Source organism: Melanerpes formicivorus, unplaced genomic scaffold (assembly GCF_026170545.1).
Source record: "Melanerpes formicivorus ecotype bairdi unplaced genomic scaffold, bMelFor1.0.p_v2 SCAF_1, whole genome shotgun sequence".
Classification (NCBI taxonomy): domain Eukaryota; kingdom Metazoa; phylum Chordata; class Aves; order Piciformes; family Picidae; genus Melanerpes; species Melanerpes formicivorus.
Window position 1 is genome coordinate 30006812 of NW_027142353.1, and position 18899 is coordinate 30025710.

The 18899-nt window shown below is 41.2% G+C and overlaps 1 protein-coding gene across 1 annotated transcript in view; it reads left to right on the plus strand.

Moving 5' to 3' along the window:
- Positions 1-18899, plus strand: part of AFF3 (ALF transcription elongation factor 3) — a 365437-nt gene that overhangs the window by 297098 nt on the left and 49440 nt on the right. Inside the window, exon 10 of the mRNA XM_068138610.1 lies at positions 15259-15424. Coding sequence (XP_067994711.1) covers positions 15259-15424 — 166 coding nt within the window. The remainder of the gene's footprint in view (positions 1-15258; positions 15425-18899) is intronic.

Sequence of the window (18899 nt, forward strand, 5' to 3'; positions counted from 1 at the left end):
ACCTGTATCCATTTTTTTGAAAAGGCAAGGAAATGGAAGGGGAAGGAGAAAGATAAGGCTAAAAAGGAAAGAAAAGTGGAAAGAAAAGAAAAGAAAAAAAAAAAAAAAAAAAAAAAAAACAAACACCAAAACACAACTAAAAGGGAAAGGGAAATGTCCAAGCACAACAGCAAAGGGGAAAACCATCTTGCTGATTTCTGAATATGACATGCAAGACTTGGAGGCAACTGTATGAAAACTCAGTGCCTCTGAGCTGTACACAAAGCCCATCAATGGCTTTCCTTATTGCAGTCTAAGTCCATATTAAAGTGCTTGCCCCTTCCCTGAGATGGCATTTGGTTATATTGCTTGGGAGTTTCACCCCTAAGTATTCCCTTTCAGTTCCCTGCACAGAATGCTAAGGGATTGCAATGGGAGATGCCTGCCCTGACTCATTCTTCTGAGGTTTTGTTTTAACCTTGCCCCAGAGGAACTGGCTATTTTTAATGACTTTTGTGATTAGTAAAACTGTTGGAAGGACTGATAGGGTCTTCAAGCTAGTTATCAACAAAGTCATCTAGCTCTTTCCCTAACCTAATGGCAAAGACCCAACACTTGACCTTTCTTCCCAAGCTGAGAATCATCTAGCAGGGTTTAGAGCCATGTCAGCGTGGTATAAAAATTCCAAAACAGTTACTCCTTTTCTGCACTGACTACAGAAAACCATATTTTCCTGGAAATCTGTCTGTCTCCTCTGAAAAGCTCTTGTGTAGAATCTTACGCTTTCCCCCAGCTGTTTCCCAGCTGCAGGCAGGTGATCTGATACACTTTTAAAGAAATAAATAATTATATATGCTCACAGCTGGACCCTGAACTCCTAAGCACCAACACATGTAGACTCCTACACCTTTAACACTCTTCCTGCTGGATCACATTGTTGAATGTAAATGGATGCTGTGAAGAGATCCACCACTTCATCCAGCACAACCTAGACCATGCAGGACCTTAGACAGGCAGAGGGGTGTTTGAGTTACTACAGTACAACCAGATTGCCAGAAAGAGACTATTAGCTTAAGAGCAGAGAAAGGAGGCAGCAACAGCTTGCTGCAGCAGTGAGAAGGAGAAGCAACACAAATGAGCAATATTTCTTCCCATTTCCATGCCCTCTACTCACTATCGTGTGCATTTGCTTTCCACTTCCCTGAGAGAGGCACAGAGAACAAAAATATATATTGAGGAACAGGCAAAGACACCTAAAGGGGCGACGGAGATTGAAGTCAATACAGCTGACCAATATGATCGAGTATTGTTCCTTTATTGTTCCAGTATTGCAGGCCTATGGTGCAGGCCTGTGGTGCGAGTATAGCACAGTAAAGCAAAGAAGAAGAAGAGACAGGAAAGGCACAAGTGCATAGCAAGGGAACTTCTACAACTTATATAAACTCGGAGTGCCTTGTTGGCATGGCTTCATTGGTCCCCTATGAGTGACCACACATTGCACTATTACAGATTATTGGTCCAACTACTAATGACACCCAAGGTTTGTTGATGCAGGTGCGTGTCCTGTTGTTCCAAGATAACTTTCTATGCTTATAGCTACCAGTGTCTTGTTTTAGTTACATGCTGCAGGCACAGCACTGTTTTGCTCCACTGCTAGCTGGCTCTGCATTTATGCTGAGCATGGCCTACCAGCATGCTCAGGCTCTAGGCCTGCACTGCCAGATTGCTCACACTGCTCATCGCTGGCATTGCCACAGACACCTAGGCATGCCTTAGTGATAATGTAAATTCAGAAGAAACCCAAAAAGATACATGGCAGTTAATGAACAGCAAAGCACACGAGATATGGATTGAAAGGAATATTGGAAGATGTGAGTTTAACTACATCAGGACACAGCATGTTGTAAGACCAGGGGTTTTTTATTAAAATGTCATATATTTCTAGTGTTTTTCCTACCAGTTGGTAGCACATTTCACAGAAATAAAGGACTGATAACATCCCACAGGAGAATGCAGTTGGGGAGCCACTGAGTCCAGACATGTTGGTACCACATTCTAAATTAATAAAGTAAATAAAATTATATTTACTTCATAATTTATTTATGCCTCCCCTCATCATCTATGTGTGCATGAACAAAGCTCAGGTTTGCTTTCCATGAATGACACTTAACAAAAGGATGAAATTCACATTTTTTTTTCCCTTTAATTTAAAGGGCTAATTGAATAGCTTTCTTAACACAGATGTATATATTTGCGTTTATCATATTTATTCATTGTTTTTCACAGGGCACATTATATCAGAGGAAGGCACAGCAATGTTTTCTCACAGCAAAGGAACAGACAGGGCTCTGACCAACCTGATCTAGTTAAAGATGTCCCTGATCACTTCAGGGAGGTTGGACTAGATGACGTTAAAGGTTCCTTCTAATCTAAAGTATTCTGTTATTCAGTGATTCCAAGGTTACTAGTATGGGCTGCTATTTATTTTAAAATCATTCATCAAGTATCTACACACTGTGTTGCTGGCTGATAGTGGATCTGATCCTGATATTCTCACTAGACAGACTTAACTCCGGCTCTTCAGGAGTACTTCTGGGTACTTCCAATCCAAGCTATATAGTGTAATGCTACTAAGCCAGAAAAAGGGCTCAAGAATCTGAGCCTGATCAGAATGGGAGAACTATTTTTCCCAGTGGCTAAGACCCTTGAAAACCTAAGGCTGCACCACAGGCAAATATTCAACAGCAGAAAACTGTTTTTCAAAGTCCTGTAATTTGAGCTAGTATGTCTATAATAGGGAAGAACTGTTTATAAGTCCTCAAATAATCTCAAACTACTTAGCTTTCAACAAGCTCTTTGCTACAATTCTGGGCTTTATAAGCTGTTCTGCTTGCCATTCCTGTGTCTGCCTAATGTCCTCTGTAGAGCTATGCATTTTTTCCAGGCATTTGTCATTTCCTAGAATCATAGAATCAATAAGATTGGAAGAAACTTCAAAGATCATCCAGTCCAACCTGTCACCCAAGACCTCATGACTACTAAACCATGGTTCAAGTGCCACATCCAATCCCCTCTTGAACACCTCCAGGGATGGTGACTCCACCACCTCCCTGGGCAGCCCATTCCAATGGCTAACACCTCTCTCTGTGAAGAACTTTCTCCTCACCTTGTGCAGCATATAAAAGAAAGCACTTGGATCTAACTAACAGAGCATCTAAATGCTGCTCTGCATAGAGAGCAATATATGCTGACAAGGAGTAGAAGTCAAATTTTCTTTATATGGTTCTTTATGGTGAGCAAACCTACTTAAAACAAGCTTCTTCTCAAGGCAGCATATTGATTAGAGCTGACAGGCCGAAAAGACCTTTGGGAGACAACAGAATATGGCTTGAGTCAAAGAGTAACACTAAAGCTGGCAGCAGCAATATTAAGAGTCAGTAAAACCTGAGAGAGTTTGTCTCACACTGAAATTTATTGCACCCATTTGGACAGCCATTATAGTAGTTAGTAATTTTATCTACACAAGTTCATCTGTATTTGGACCCTCAGAGCTTAGTCAGAGGTCTTGCTAGACACAACCATACACAGGGTGCTGCTGACTGAGGCAAAGGACTGCTGTGCCAAAATGAAGTTCAAAAAATGCCAAAGGCTGTCTGTTTAGGTGGCCAGCTGCAAGATTAGTTATGTCAGCAGTAATTCTGAAATAGTGGCATAGCAGGCCAGTGCAGATGGGGATTTTGCTAGTCTGCACTGCAGTGCTTGCCTTCAGTGGCTTGATGAAGCTGTTGCTCACAAGCAAAAGAATTACTGTTTTCTTGGATAGAAGTGCTCTCATTTCTAGAGAAGCAATATCAAATTTCCCTGATGAGGTATTTTGAGGATGGTGGATTAATGCCACTGTACAGAACATTTTGGATTGGTCCTTTATCTAACCTAGTTTCTGAAAATAATGAGACTGATGTTCCATATCATGAATAATGATCTGTTCCAGTGCTTAATGACCTTTGTGTTTGAAACATCTCTCCTTGTTAGTTGAAGCCTATCCCACCAATGACCAGGCTGCTGAAATCACCTTCAAAATGTTAGTGGAGGATATATTCCTGAGACAGGTGGTACTGATATTATTGAATCTTGCAAAGGATCAGCTTTTAATAGTTCTCTGATGAAACAGTGGAGTACTGAGTTTGGAGTGGATATTGATTTTCATATTGCATGCCACCCCCAGTCATTAGGGCAATAGGAGAGAGCTGACTGAACCTTGAAAGGGAACTTATGAAGAGGAATCTGAAATAAACCTCCCTTGTTTCCTATACAGACCACAATGTGCATGGTGTTGGGCATGCCAGGCATACTGTTTATGTGATCCTTAGGATCCTAAGTTCCCTCTAATCTTTCAGAGAGGTAGAAATATCCAGAAGGCATCTTTAAGTAATGAAATTAGGCAGTAGTTAGGTCCCTTTGCAAGTTAAGGGCAGAAAAACTGAATGTCTATAAACCCACCCTCCTCTATGTCATTAGCCAGCTGTATCAAGACCTGACTGAGAAACTCCACTTCCCCCCAATACATACCAGCCACATGCTTTTTAAGTCTTTTTAAGCTCTGCACCATAGGTGGAGTCCTGCCTATATGAGTCACTTCACTGTTTACAAAGTCAGAACAGCAACTCAGCTGAGGTCTTCAGGTGGCCATCCAGCTGACCCTAACCAGTCCTTAGTTCTTGTCACTTGTTGCCGTCTGTATTTCTATGCACTCTCCACTAAATTAGAGCCTTTATCCCTGTTCTCAGTGGTTTCAGGTGTAACATCTTATGACAGTTTTAGGCTGTGCCTTTAAGAAAGGGACAGTTACTGGAACACTCTGGATGAGTGTTTTGGTGTAATAATGAAAACAAAGGTATTCTAAACGAATTTCATTGGTAGATTGGTAATGCAACTTTAAATTTTTAGCTTTAGTTCAGTTTGAATCTCAGTCAGTTCAGTCTGTTTCAGTCTCTCTGAACAACAGCTGTGTTCTGTCTGTTCTGTCTGGCGGGTGCTGACCTTCATTCAACTAACCAGATAAGAAACTAATTCTTGCATACGCTTTGAGCTAACAGGATTTCCTCCTTAATAATTACCTTTTCTCTCTCTAACCCATTTTTGGGATAAAAGGGAGGTAGGGAGAGAAGGGGGTACAGTTGGGGGGACCCTCCTGGCTGGAGGAGGGAAAAGTTTTCTGTGTTACGTTCTTTGCTGTATATTTTTGTACATATTGTAAATACTGTATGTTGTGTATATATTCATCTGCACTTCATCCTGCTTGTAAATATAGCTTATCCATTTCTGCTTCTCCAACTGAGTTAGCCGTGGTTTCTTTGTGTGTGGGGGGAGAACTGAACTTTCTCTCACCACCACATAATTTTTCATTTTGCTAAAGCACAAAGGTCTCTCCTCCTGCTGTCACATGTGACATCAAGGTTTTGTGAGAAAGGAATATCTGTGAAGATCTTTCTCTCTCTTGAAGGACCATCAGTCCAGAAGTTGTTCAGATGTTAAAATTCAGCATCTTGAGTGCTTCCCCTTGACCAAAAGAACTTGTGGGGAGCACCATGACATCTTTACTTGCATATTATCCCACTCAAATGAGACCTTCTGACAACTGATCCCTGAGCTCCTATTCTATATCTGACTTATCAGGCAAAACAAATAAATGCATGGATGTTTTTAATTCATGTAATGGGAAGTGGAACAGAGCTCATCTCTAGTGATATTTACCGTCTTCAGTGAACTTAAGTAATCCGATCTCCCCTGCACAAATGAACTCATGTTCTCTGGAGACCATTGACATGTGTTTGCAGCAAGTCCTGAGGCTGCCAGGAAAGGAACTTCCTCAAAGTAAGGAAGGGATGAGAGATGGGTGGAAAAGAGGGAAGAGTTGAAAGTAAGCATCCAGAAGAATGCTCTTGGTTATTACCAGAATACCACAAGTGCCAAAAAGACATCCAAAGCTACAGTATTATTAGATATGGAAAAACTATGCCTGAGCACAGTCTCAACCACTAGTACCATTTATCTACAAGGGCTCAGAGGAGTCCTTTTTCATTCTTGCAAAGTCTGTCTATTTTTCTTACCCATTCCACGGGCCTTTGGATTTTACATGAAAGCTGGATTCCTAGAGGAGAAGACAAAAGGGTATGTTTCCCAAGAGAGTCCTTTGAGTAAGGCTTCTTCTGGAGTATGGTTGTCACTCTTAGCCACCATGAAGAGGAACTTCCACATATCATGCTCATTAAAGGTCAAAAGAAGTGTGTGTCCCACCTTCCCTTTCAGGTGTTCTGATGGGTTGAGGCCAACTCGCCCCCTGGGCAAAAATGAAACTCAAACAGATTGCAAAAGTGGTGGAAAGTTTAAATGGAAAAGCAGTGAATATTTTACAGAGAACCACAAGCAGAGACAAAAGAGATCCCAAAGCGTACTCAGAAACATCCCATCCCCACCTGAGGGTACACCCAAAACCCCCAGGGCTCCTTCTTCCCTCTCCCCCCCACCTCCACTGTTAGGCTAATCTCAGCTGGCCAGATCTGAGATTGCCCTTCCCCCCAGCCTTGGGCCTAGCCAGACCCAAAAGGCCGCGAGACAGCTCCTCCCATTACCAGGTAGCGGCAAGGGAAGAAAGAGGAAGTGCAAGACCCCACAGGTGGCTTTTGTAGAGAGCAGGACATTATGGGATGAAATACGCAGGTTCCGGTGTCCACCCACTGGGCTGGATCCTTCGGGACATCGGAGGTGTGTCTCATGTGGCCACAGCAGGGGAGGAGGTACCTGGCCCAAACTGCTACAGGTGTGTAATTCAAAGACACCATGTCTGATTTTCCACCCAGCAGCAGAAGCTGGTCTCAACCAGAGAACAGAGGGGTCTGTTATCTGGTTCTTAACATGAATAGAAGGTTCCAAACATGATCAAACTGATGAGGAAAAGAGAGAAAATCAATCTTACAGGGTACATATGAAGGAAGATACACAAAACCTATTGTCCTGGGTCTTAGGGGCAAAATCAAAAGCAACGTTCTCCAATTCATCCACTTAGAATTTATTTCTGCTCCCCACTCTCCCCTCCTGCAAAAGTCTCTGTAGAAATGGTTTCCTGATTTCAGGCAGGAGGCAGGACAGTGGCTGTTCACAGACTATCCTCAGAGCTGTTCATCATTCTCCAGGCCATTGGTCCAGTGACATGTTACAAGGCCAGTGCAGGGCAGATGGGCTATGCCTGTCCCTTTTTTTTCCTTCAAGTCACCTTACTTCAAGCTATTAAGAGAATAATTATAGTACCAAGGTAGGAAAAAAATACTTAAACACTGCTCTTCTACTAAAGGGTTAACTTTTCTAGACCAGAGAATCTCTCTGCTCATATTCAGCTCATGCAAGTCAATGACAAGCACAGTGAGGAAGTCAGAGTTGCTTTATTTTTCTTGTGAGCAGGTCAAATAAAACACTGCTGATGGTCCATTTATCTGGAGTGACAAGCAAACACTTGGCAGTGGTGGAAAGCATACACCAGAATATGGTACCAGGCTCCTAGCACAGCTGTCAACCCACTGACTAATCACTTCATCCCCACACTAATGCTGCTCCAGGTCTATTGGACTCTTTCATCCCAGATACTCTGCCCCACACTTCTCTTCATACAGCTATTTATACAGACATGTCATTATTAATTGTTACCTACCTTTTTATTTTAGGAGCGGGATTTTAGCGCTTTAGGGGGTTTTCAGTGGTTTTCTCTGTCCTACCATATTCCTTTATGGTAGGAGCTGTGGTTCTGCTGCTTCCAGTATCAACGAGATCTTAAGTAGATACCTCCTTGCCAGACTGAATTTTCTTGAGTTTTTTTAATGTGTGTGTGCACAAACTTCATAGCTTAATTTTTCAAACAGCCTTTTTTTTTTGTGTTTATTCTGGCGACACTTGCAATCACACAGGACACACCTGACTCTCTGAAGAAATCTGATTTATCTTAGGTTTGCATTATAGTATGATACTTGTAGTCTTGTCAACACAAACAATTTAAGCAGCTCCCAAGGACAGTGTTAAAATATAAGTGGAGTCTAGAACTCTGTTCTTGGCAGCCATGCTTCATTAGTTATGTTGTGCAAAGTGTGTGTGGCTACAGTAACTCAGTGCTTCCACAGAAGCATTATATATTGTGACAGGCCAAGCAACCTCCAGGACCCTCACTCATCATGACTACTATTTAATGCTTCATCCATTATAGGAATGAGGTATGAAAACATATCTCTGTTTCCTAAGGATATTAACAGACTCCTGGGAAATTGTTTACCTGGAGAAAGGGAAGTGGCCCAGCCTTTCTTTTTTTTTCTTTTCCCCTGCATTCAGACCTGAACAGCCGACCTTGGCTAGCTGCATTTTTTTGTATGAACAATAGGTTTTGACAATTGTTAACTGGAAGGAACTCAATCAATTTCATGCTCTTGGTTAGCAGAGGTACAAAACAATAAATCTGTGTTTCTTTGGTACTGTGTTCAGAACAAGGATACCCAAGTGCTTTTTAAAGAGTAATGAAGAACTAACACACTAAAGGTAGGCAAGTTTGGTCATCCCTGTGTATGATTAAGATGGTGACTGGAGCCCTGAAAATGTCAGCTGATTTGATCATTCAGACTGAACATGGCAGAGTTAAAAACTAGAGCAGAGGCTCCTTATGGTCATGTTTGTATGTTATAAGTACAAAATCAGCCTTCATAATTTAAACCATAAAGGTATCTCCATGTCCTCAAGCAGGTGCATATTCTAAAATTTGTGGTATCATCTCCCTTTTCTCAGCATAAGTTTGGCCTGAAATGGATGGATGATGTTCACTTTAATTCTGTAGGCTATCCTTATAGTGCTATTTCTTGGCAGAAAGTATCTCCATATGTTCTGTTACATTGAGATAGCCTGATTTGCAGGTCCAGACAGACCCCTGTCGTAATCATGTTTCAGATGTCTTCACTGAAACACAGTTTGAAAAATACACAGGAGCAGCAGCAAGAAGTGGGCATTTATATTGCCTCTGTGATTCATTCACAATTATCAGTATCAGTATCACAGTATCACTAAGGTTGGAAGAGACCTTGAGGATCATTGAGTCCAACCTATCAACACAGAGCTCATGACAAAACCATGGCACCAAGTGCCATGTCCAATCCCCTCTTGAACACCTCCAGGGACAGTGACTCAACCACCTCCCTGGGCAGCCCATTCCAATGGCGAATGACTCGCTCGGTGAAGAACTTTCTCCTCACCTCGAGTCTAAACCTCGCCTGGCACAGCTTGAGACTGTGTCCCCTTGTTCTGGTGCTCGTTGCCTGGGAGAAGAGACCAACCCCTTCCTGGCTACAACCACCTTTCAGGTAGTTGTAGAGGGCAATGAGGTCACCCCTGAGCTCCCTCTTCTCCAGGCTAAACAATCCCAGCTCCCTCAGCCTCTCCTCATAGGGCTTGTGCTCAAGGCCTCTCCCCAGCCTTGTTGCCCTACTCTGGACACGTTCAAGTGTCTCAATGTCCTTCTTAAACTGAGGGGCCCAGAACTGGACACAGTACTCAAGGTGCGGCCTAACCAATGCAGAGTACAGGGGCAGAATGACTTCCCTGCTCCTGCTGGCCACACTATTCCTAATGCAGGCCAGGATGCCATATATCTTCCATGCCAGGCAGCAGAGATAATTATACAGATCTCGGCACAATGTTTTCAGTTTGTGCTTTAAGGAAGCATCATGTGGAATTTGCTTCCCACAACAAAGGGATAAGGAGCTGTCTGTAAAAGACCTTTGCTGGGTTTTAGGTTGGCTTCAAGGGAAGAAGGAAGTAGTGTTTCAAATACTTTAATCTGGAATGAAAATAGAGACTCTGCCAATAGAGTTCCTTTAAACCTTGGAATATGTTTTCATCACTGAGTTTGAAATATCATTTCAGAGTCTTGGTCCAATTTACTGTTTGATTTAAGTCAGTGTAGTCTAATTGAAGTCAATGGAGCTGTGACAGTTTATACAAGGCAAAGGAATGGTATCTGTTTCAGAATATTGTTTTCCCACGATTGGTCTTGATCTTCCAGACATTGAGATATTTTCTGGGTATTTCAAAATACTGCAAGAATTCATATAGTCTTTCTTAGGATTTTCTTGAATATTCGTAACACCTAAAAATTCAGATCACCTTTTCCATGTTTACCTATCAGTGTTGACAATGTGTTCCCTAACAGTGTCATTTGTTTATGCTAGCCAACTCTTTTGACTATCTGTTGCGTTCCTCTATCCTGTGGGGAGTTGGAGCCACTTGGTAGTTGCACAGTGCTTGGTGGATGGTACCACAGGGTGAAATTTTAAAGAAAAAAAAAAAATAGATCATCATAGCTATGCGGATGACACTAGCCAAATATTGCCCCATCTCCAGACACGGAAACAGATACGGGAAACAGCGTCCAATAGCGTTACTGAGCTCTGGATACAATTCTTGCAAAGTGAAGTTACACTAGCTGACTGGACTCTAAAATATGATGTATGAGCCTTTGTATAACCTTCATTGTGGCTGAAACAGTATTTCAGAGGCTCACTCATATTTTCTTGGCACAATCTTTCCTTGAAGGCCTGATGTTCCTTTTGCTTTGCATTGTTGATAATCATTCATACCTGTGTAAAATATGTATGAAGTGTCTTCAAATTGTAATGCAGTGAAGAATTTGGATTACAAATTTTTCAGCATAGGAGGAGTTTTTTCTGTCTGGAATGCAATTCATACTGTCACCAAATAATCACAATTTGGTAAAGAACTCCATTTGTTTCACTTGTACCTCGAGCAGACATCCATGCTGTCTGCCTTTGAAACACTGAGACTGAATTCCTGCAATGCAGCATATGTTTAGCTGCCCAGGACCTTCTTATGGCCTATGCTGAACACCATGATTTATTATCACAGAAAGTAGTGAAGCTGTAAGCAGTAACTTAGTGTGAAGCATAGAACAGGACCCAGATCCAGCGTGATTAACCTCAAGAGGTCTCCTGAGGGCAAATGGTAACAGTCTGATTTGGAGATCTTTCTCCACTGACTGAGTAGCAGAGGCCTGTACCTTCCTGCACATGTATTTAAACCACCTTTATGCTGTTCAAAGGCAGGCCGTGGCTATGCAATCTGATAGAGCTAATAGCTGGTCCCACTACAACTAACCTTCCAGGCTTCTCCAGAGATTGAGATGGCTGTGCCTTTCAGCTTGGATCATAGATTAGTTTGAGTAGGAAAAAGTATTAATCTGCCCAAATCAATGTGTTTCTGAACCGACTCATTTGAGAAAAACTGAGGCTACAAGGTAACTAACAGCTTTTAAGAGAAAGGTGACTTGCCTACTAGGATGTGCAGCAAAACAAGTCATTGGAGACTTGCAGAGTGTTTAGGTGCCCAAGTGCCATGTAGCCAGGATGATGGGAGGTTTCTGCTCAGAAACATCAGGTGGTGCATTGGTTATTCAGTGATCTTATTACTGAACTTCTGGCAAGGTATTTTCTCTCTCTCTGAAGTCAGAGAGTGCATGTTCTTATCAAAGGCCTTAAAAAAAAGTGGTTCTTACATTGTCATTTAATTGCCTAAAATAAAAATATCATTTCTGTGATGTAGTAATTAATTCTGGGGCATAAGCCAGTAGCAAAATATGCATGAATGTTATATGTCACAGTCATTAGAATGCAAATTGGTCTTTTATTTTGACTGCATGCTCTTGTTCACATACTTTAGAAAAAAACAGTCAAAAATGGAAGTTGCCAATTTAAAATAATTGTGATTTTATTTTATTTTTTAAAATAAGAGCACATGAAGAAACATGTAACTTTTCACCTTGGTCACTATAACATAATGAGGATCCTTGCAGGAATATACTATATTTAAAAATGGAAAAGGTATAAGGGGACAGAAGACTTCAACAGTATCAGTGTAAATAGGAAAATATGTTAATGTGAATTTTTTGTAGTATATTGGCTACCATTAGACCAGAAAACAGATTTCCAGATGTTTGTGAAGAGTCCAACAGTTATATTTTATATCTATGGCTGTAGTAACAATTTTTCTTCAGCAGCCTAGAAAAACATTTCATGTCACAACAGGAAAGAAGTATTACTGTGGGGTTTCTTTTTCCCTCATCCCCTATATAGCAATTCCAAATACTTCAGTCAATGACAAACAAGAACACTGGTTTAAACATTAAAACCACAGTCACTAGGGGCAGGGCATGTGATGTTGGAGAACTTTTCAGGCAACAGTCACAATGCTGTTGTAGAGAGAACTGGAAATCCATCAGTCAGGCACTGTCAAAGGCAGTCCCTAAGCTACGCTGTTAGAAAAGGAAGTTACTTTTCATATTCCATTAATAGGAAAAAAAAAAAAAAAAAAAATCTAAACAAGAAAATCCACTCACAATGGCCTTCATACAGCTCTCACTATTTTATTAGCAAGCAATTGACTATAATCTGTTAGTGTAAGTGAGCAATTTGTATCTAGAGTTTACTGGACAACCTGTGTAAGCGGAAAACTGTGTTGTCTCAAAGCACTGCCCAAAACATCAATTTTCCCTGATGTTTTGGGAGGGAAAATTTTAATAAGCTTACAAGCCTTTTCTGTTTCAGGCACCTCTGTGCCTGAATGCTCTTATACAAATGGTTGTCTGAAAATGTTGCATTTACCATAGGTACCTGCTACACAAAGAGACATCATTCATAACAACAAAAAGAGCAGAGGGCAGTCTTTAAAGGCACACATTGTAATTGGTATGTTTAATGCCCATGCATGATGACAGACCTCTTGCCTCCCAAGAGTTAGCAGGCACTTCTGCAAAGACACCACAGAGCCATCCTGCTGAAGCATGAGCTTTTTTACTCCTGCCTCTCTACTGCTTGATGGTTACAAGGACAGGAATAAAGGTTAAAAATATAAATGGATGTCAGCTCTTCCCTCTCATTTTTATTTTACTTGCTTTAATTAGTAAGGTGAGATCACAGGTAAGATTTTCTGCATTGTCTAGCCCTGCTGTGCCTTAAAGAGTGCAGAAAGCTCTCCAACAGCATCACAATTCCCCAAGCAACCAGAAACTCTGAAGCAATAAAGTCGTGGGCAGCTGTGCTGCTTCCTAGCAAAAGGCAAGGGGAACATGGGCAATCTTAAGTAAAGGTGATGTGATGGAGTACTGGCTTGTGCAAGACAGGTGATCCAGTGGGGAAGGTTAGCATATGTCAGGGGAAGTAGGAATAGGCCTAAGAAGTGTGCAGCTGTAGGGAATTGTGAAGTTGAAGCTACATCTCTGATGGCCTGGCCTCTTTTCAAAGCCCCAGAAATTGCCTGTGATATGTGGCTTGTGTCAGGCATCAGGTACGAGTTTTCCAGAATGAAATGCACTATTAGCAGGTAAAGGCAATTCATTAGGTGCAACATAGCAGAACTGTAATTATTTATTAGATGGTATTTCTCACAAAATGCATCTCCAAGATCACATTGCGTTAGGCACAATATTGGACTGATGGAGCATAAACAAGGGTAATGATAAACACTGGCACATGGAGTTGGGAAGAGATGGTTATTAGGGTACTGGTTTATTTCATGTGGGGTTTATTTAACAATCTCATTAATGATTTGGAAAAGGAAGTGAATAACCATTTAATTAAGTTTGTACTTGATACTAAATTAGAAGTTGCTGCAGACACCTCTGAGGGCAGAAAAATAAATCAAAAGGAGCTAGAAGCATGTGCTGTAAAGAAGAAAATGAAATCTGGTATGAAGGAAAAAAGCAAGCTAATCTCTCTGGAAGCAAATAATCTAAAATGTAGCTATCAGTGGAGGAATTGTGGAGAAAGCAGTGTTGAAAGAGATGTAGGAGTGTTAATGGACTATATATTCCATCACAGCTCTAGTGTATGTTTACAGAAGCAACGCATCAAGGAGCAGGAAGGTAATAGCCCTTCATTGTAGGGCTCAGTGTGAGAACTCATCTATAATGCTGCACTCAGTTTGGGGCATTCTGTTATCACAGACATATAGATAAATTGGAATGGGTTCAGAAAAGAGCCATAAAAATGATCCCATATCCCTGGAGATAATGACTTATGAAGAAAGATCAGAAGTAGTAAATGTGCAAGGCCTTGTCTGGAAGATGACTGAAGTAGAGCAGGAAAACAGTCTGAAAATATGTGAAAGCAGAAAGGGAGGAGGATAATTCATCATAGTAACTATTAGTAATAAGATGGAATAATAAGTAACAACAATAAATTTTAAAAGGGCAACTTCAGGTTGAATGTAGGGAGAAACTTCTGACAGTGGAATTTGGGTTAGTTTGCAGAGAAGTTTCCCAAGGGTAAAAGTAAAAGCTGCATTCAAGTAATTTAAAATCAAATTGGACAACTGACTAGAAAATGCACACTGCTATAGGGAACAATCTTCCATTGCCTGGGGAATAAGACGGATAACTTAATAGGACATTTCGCACTCAGGTCTTTATGACTGGGGTATTTTTAATATGCATGGTCAACTATTTCAGAAAAGTATATATTTATTCTGCTGTCAGGCTTGATAATATAAATGCTTGCATGCAAACATAACTTTTAAGAAGGATAGTAGCTCTGCTGACAGCACTGCACTGCTGACATGCAAAAACACTAGCCTGAGCCCTTCACGTTTTTGCAGGATTGGTCTTAGATCTTGCAGTTGTCGATATCAAGATGGCATATATAGGTAACCTCATCGTTTACGGCAGGTAAAGAAGTGTGTAGAACAAAAGATGTGGATTGAAAGCTCCAGTGAGGATGTATTATCGTTATCGCTATTACTATTTATAAATGACTGGTGCTGTGGAGTTCAACTCTGTTCACCTTTCTTATCTCCTGCTTTCACCTCTTTGCAGTGTTCATAGACATTGTAAGACTGCTTTCTATACTCTGTTTTTTAAATTTGATTTTTTTTAACATATCCAAAAATGTATGTTAAATGAGAAAAGAGTCAAGCTGAAGAGAAAACTTGACCATCCCTCAGATGAAAAAGAGCTGAAAGGCTATGAATTTAAATGGCTATGAGGATAAGCCTATATTTTTCCCCCAGTCATTATAATGAAAGTGTGAATGCACTTCACCATTTGTTAGCAGCAGAGACAAGCTCACAGGCATTCAGATAGGTATGTGTCCTAAAACACCATTGGGTTTACGTGCGGGGTTTTCATGTTCTTGTTTTCTTCTCTTTGCTCTTCCCTCCCTGATGGGCTGTGTGTGGGGCTGGCAGCCTGGTGGTGCCACAGTGCAACGCCCGAGCATCAGGACTCAGCAGCAAGGGGTCGAGTAGCAGCAGCTCCAGTGAATCTGAGACCAGTTCAGAGTCTGACTCAGAGAGTGAAAGCAGCTCCAGCGAGAGTGACGGCAGCAAGCCCTCTCATTACTCCAGCCCAGAGGTAAGGCCTTATGCTTTGTCATTTAGGGTGGCAATCTGTTGTTACACCCATGCAGACCTTTTTTTCCAGACAAGCCAACACGTGGAGATACACAAAAACATGGAAGAGAAAGGCCCTGCCTTGCTGTGAAATGCACGTGGCAGGGGACCTGGGGCTCCCAGCACTGCAGGGAAAATGAAGACTTCTCTACACAGGGAAGCTATTACAAAGTTCGAAGGTAGATTTTTAAAGCAAAACAGTTGTTTCTCACTCACACACTTTGCCTCACCTCACTCTTTAAGGAAATTTTTCTCTGCTGCTGCTGCTGGCGTTGTGTGTTTTATTTTAATCCACTTCCAAAATGGACTAAAATGAATCACTCATCATGCAACACATTAAGCCCAAATGTGTCATTTGGAAAGATAATGGTGAAAATTTTCACATGAAGATAGCCCTAACCAAATTATAATTAAACTGCCAGTACAATGTCATGTTCTACTTTCACCTCTGCAGAGTATTTAACATACACAACAAGGCAGCTTTCTCTTCTCTGCTTTTCTCCCAGGACTGACATTTTTGCATGCTTTGTTCAATATACACCTTCAGTGTGAAACTATGAATTCCACAGCCACATCACACATATTAATGTATGTAAAAATATTCCAAAATCTAACAGCAAGATTGTAAACACACATGAAATACAGTCATGTAGTTTTCTGCTCCCCATAAAGCATCCAATCACCAGATTCATCCCCCCCATCATGCCTCACCTATTCTCTCATCCTGAAAAATTATACTGAATAACCAGCAAACCTTTCCTCATCTTTTGCTCAGCTATTTGGGGCCCTGTTTCCTATCAAGGAAAATGCATCACTTTTTGAGAAACATCCTCAATATATTTTTCTCAGGCTCTGTCACTTTTGTTTCTTATTTAACACTTATCTTCCTTTCTGTCTTTCCTTGACAGTATTTTAAGGTCCATTTCCAGTTAATTTTCTTCTCACTTTGCCCCTTTCCTAAATGCCTATCTCTGATTCTTTTTCCTTTTTTTCCAGTCCTTCTTTCTTGTTGTCCTCCTTGTGCTACCCCATGTCTTATTTCCTATTCAGAGCTCTCTCATTCGACTTGTTATGACCTTGCTGTCTCTCTGCCTAATTCCCACTGGCATTAGTGCAGAGATCTTGAGCTCCGTCTCTCCTCTCCCTGTGAGATATCAGAAGATGGAAGGGATGAAGAGACAAAAGAAGAAAGATCATAGCAGGAGGAAGGAAACATGAGATAAAAGGAGGAGAAACATAGTACCCAGAAAGGGAGAAGTGGTTACTACCAGGGCAGATACCTGTGCTTGGACCTGGGAGCAACAATTCCTCAGGGAATGCGGGGAGTTAAATAACTGAGGCAGGTCATGAATTTCATAAAGTCAAGCAGGGGACTGAGAGTCACGGAAACATGGAGGAAGTGTCTCCTCTTAAGCATTTTATACATATCCTCTTGAGATATGTGGAACTACTTTTGTACAGAGCCTGAACTATCAGTGATCATTGTCACGAAACAGCTGCACTACTCCAACAGATTGCTTGTCTCTTTGCATTATCTTTGTGTGGTTTGCCTTCTAGGACATGATGTATGAAATATGATTACCCAAAAATATAAATTACTCCAAAAAAGTGATGGCTGCAATGGTTGTCATAGGTCATGACTTGACAGGTTATGGGAGAGGCCATGCAGGGACAGGGTCAGGGTGTCCCAGGGAAGTAGGATACCTGTGCTTTCCCCAAGAGCTGTTGCTTTCTGAGGCCCACCTTATGACTGATGGCATCAGTTCAAAATATGCCTATGTGATGTCTCCACTCTAAGTCCTGTCTGCTTTGCATTAGTGCTTTAACTTGCATGTATGCATCCACTGAAGCCATCTTCCTAAAGAATATGCCATGTACTCACCTGGTAAATGGAGAGAAACAGATTCTTGGAAGCTCTTTAAAAGGAGGCACTGTCCACTGAAGTTTAAGTAGTGGAATCAGTTCCAGTCCTAGTCTTAAAATTAATTTCATCTGTTGGATAAGATAGAAAAATCTAATTCTAATCTTTGCTCTTGTTTCAGTATAAACTGATAATTCAGGTTCAATGAATTTGAGTAATCCAGCACAATGCTGGACAGGAAATCCATACTTCCAGGTTGGGAGGAACATAATCTGGAAATTTGCAGACCATTATAAGGCCTTCATTCTTCTGCCTCCTTTTTTTTTCTTTCCTCACATAATTTGAAATATTATGTGCATATATACAAAGATTTTTATTTCTAGGACAGTGCATCTTCTGCATTTGAAGTAATATAGAAACTCAACTGCTGTTTCGTTTCTTCTGTACTTCTTTTCCCCATCTCATTTTGAGATCTTTGAGTTGTTCTGAGGTATCTAAATGCAGTTGCCTAGAGTGCAAAAGCAGCTCATTGTAAAGCATATATATAAAATAGATTAGATGTATTGCACCCTAAAAGTGTCTGCTTCTTTCCATTGACTATTTAGAGCCTGTAGTGACTAGCTCAGCTGTCTACGCTTTATGTCTGCAGTAAACTAAGAATAATGGCTGAGCTAGAACAGGAGACAACATTCAGACTGGTTTCAGTGATGTGGACAAATTAAGGTGCCTAGACATTAATGTGAGTAGTTATCATTTTCTGGACTGCCAAACCTGAAATTATGAACAAGAGACTGAAGCTTCTACCTCCTGTTTCTTTACAGAAGTCATGAATTCTTTGCATGACCTTAATTAACGTCACAAGTGACGACTCTGGAAAACAATGACATCTTGTCCTGGCAGTTATTTCAGACAGTAGAAAAAAATCCTTGGGTGTTGAGTCCATAGAAAGAATCAGATTTCAAAAGCTAAGAATTTGTTTGTTCTTTGTTCCATTTAATTATCCTGCAGAACTTTAACAAAGCTAAATTTGTTGGACAGCTGGGAATTTGCCCTATGCAGGGTGGTCTAGAGGGTGGGAGTGGCCATGAAGGAAGCAGAAAAGCCATCACATAGGACAAAGCATCAGTGGCTACTCAACAGTAACCAGGCCAGAGAGAGGTCCTGTCCTGGGCCCTGCCAGCCCCATGCACCATACACAGTATCCTTTACAGCCTCTGCTGTTGTAACTATTTCACAACCATTAAAAGTTTTTTCCTGATTGACTGACCAGATGAAAGTTTAAGTGGTTTGTAGAGTTATGCTCTTCCCCATTCTCACCTCTCATTGACAAAGAGCCACCTCCTGACCACTGTGCATCAAGTCCTTCAAGTGCCTGGACATTAGTACCAGTGGCAGAGGAACCACAGCCTGCGAATCCCTGCTGTTCCCACAAGTGCATTGGCTCTCTTCTCTTTAGGCTGGAAAATAGGAACAATGTGTGTATCTAACAGACTAGGATGGTCCTGCCACCTCACCAGCCTGTCTTCACCAATGGATTAGGGTGAAAAGGGAAGAAAAGTTGTATAGAATCATAGAA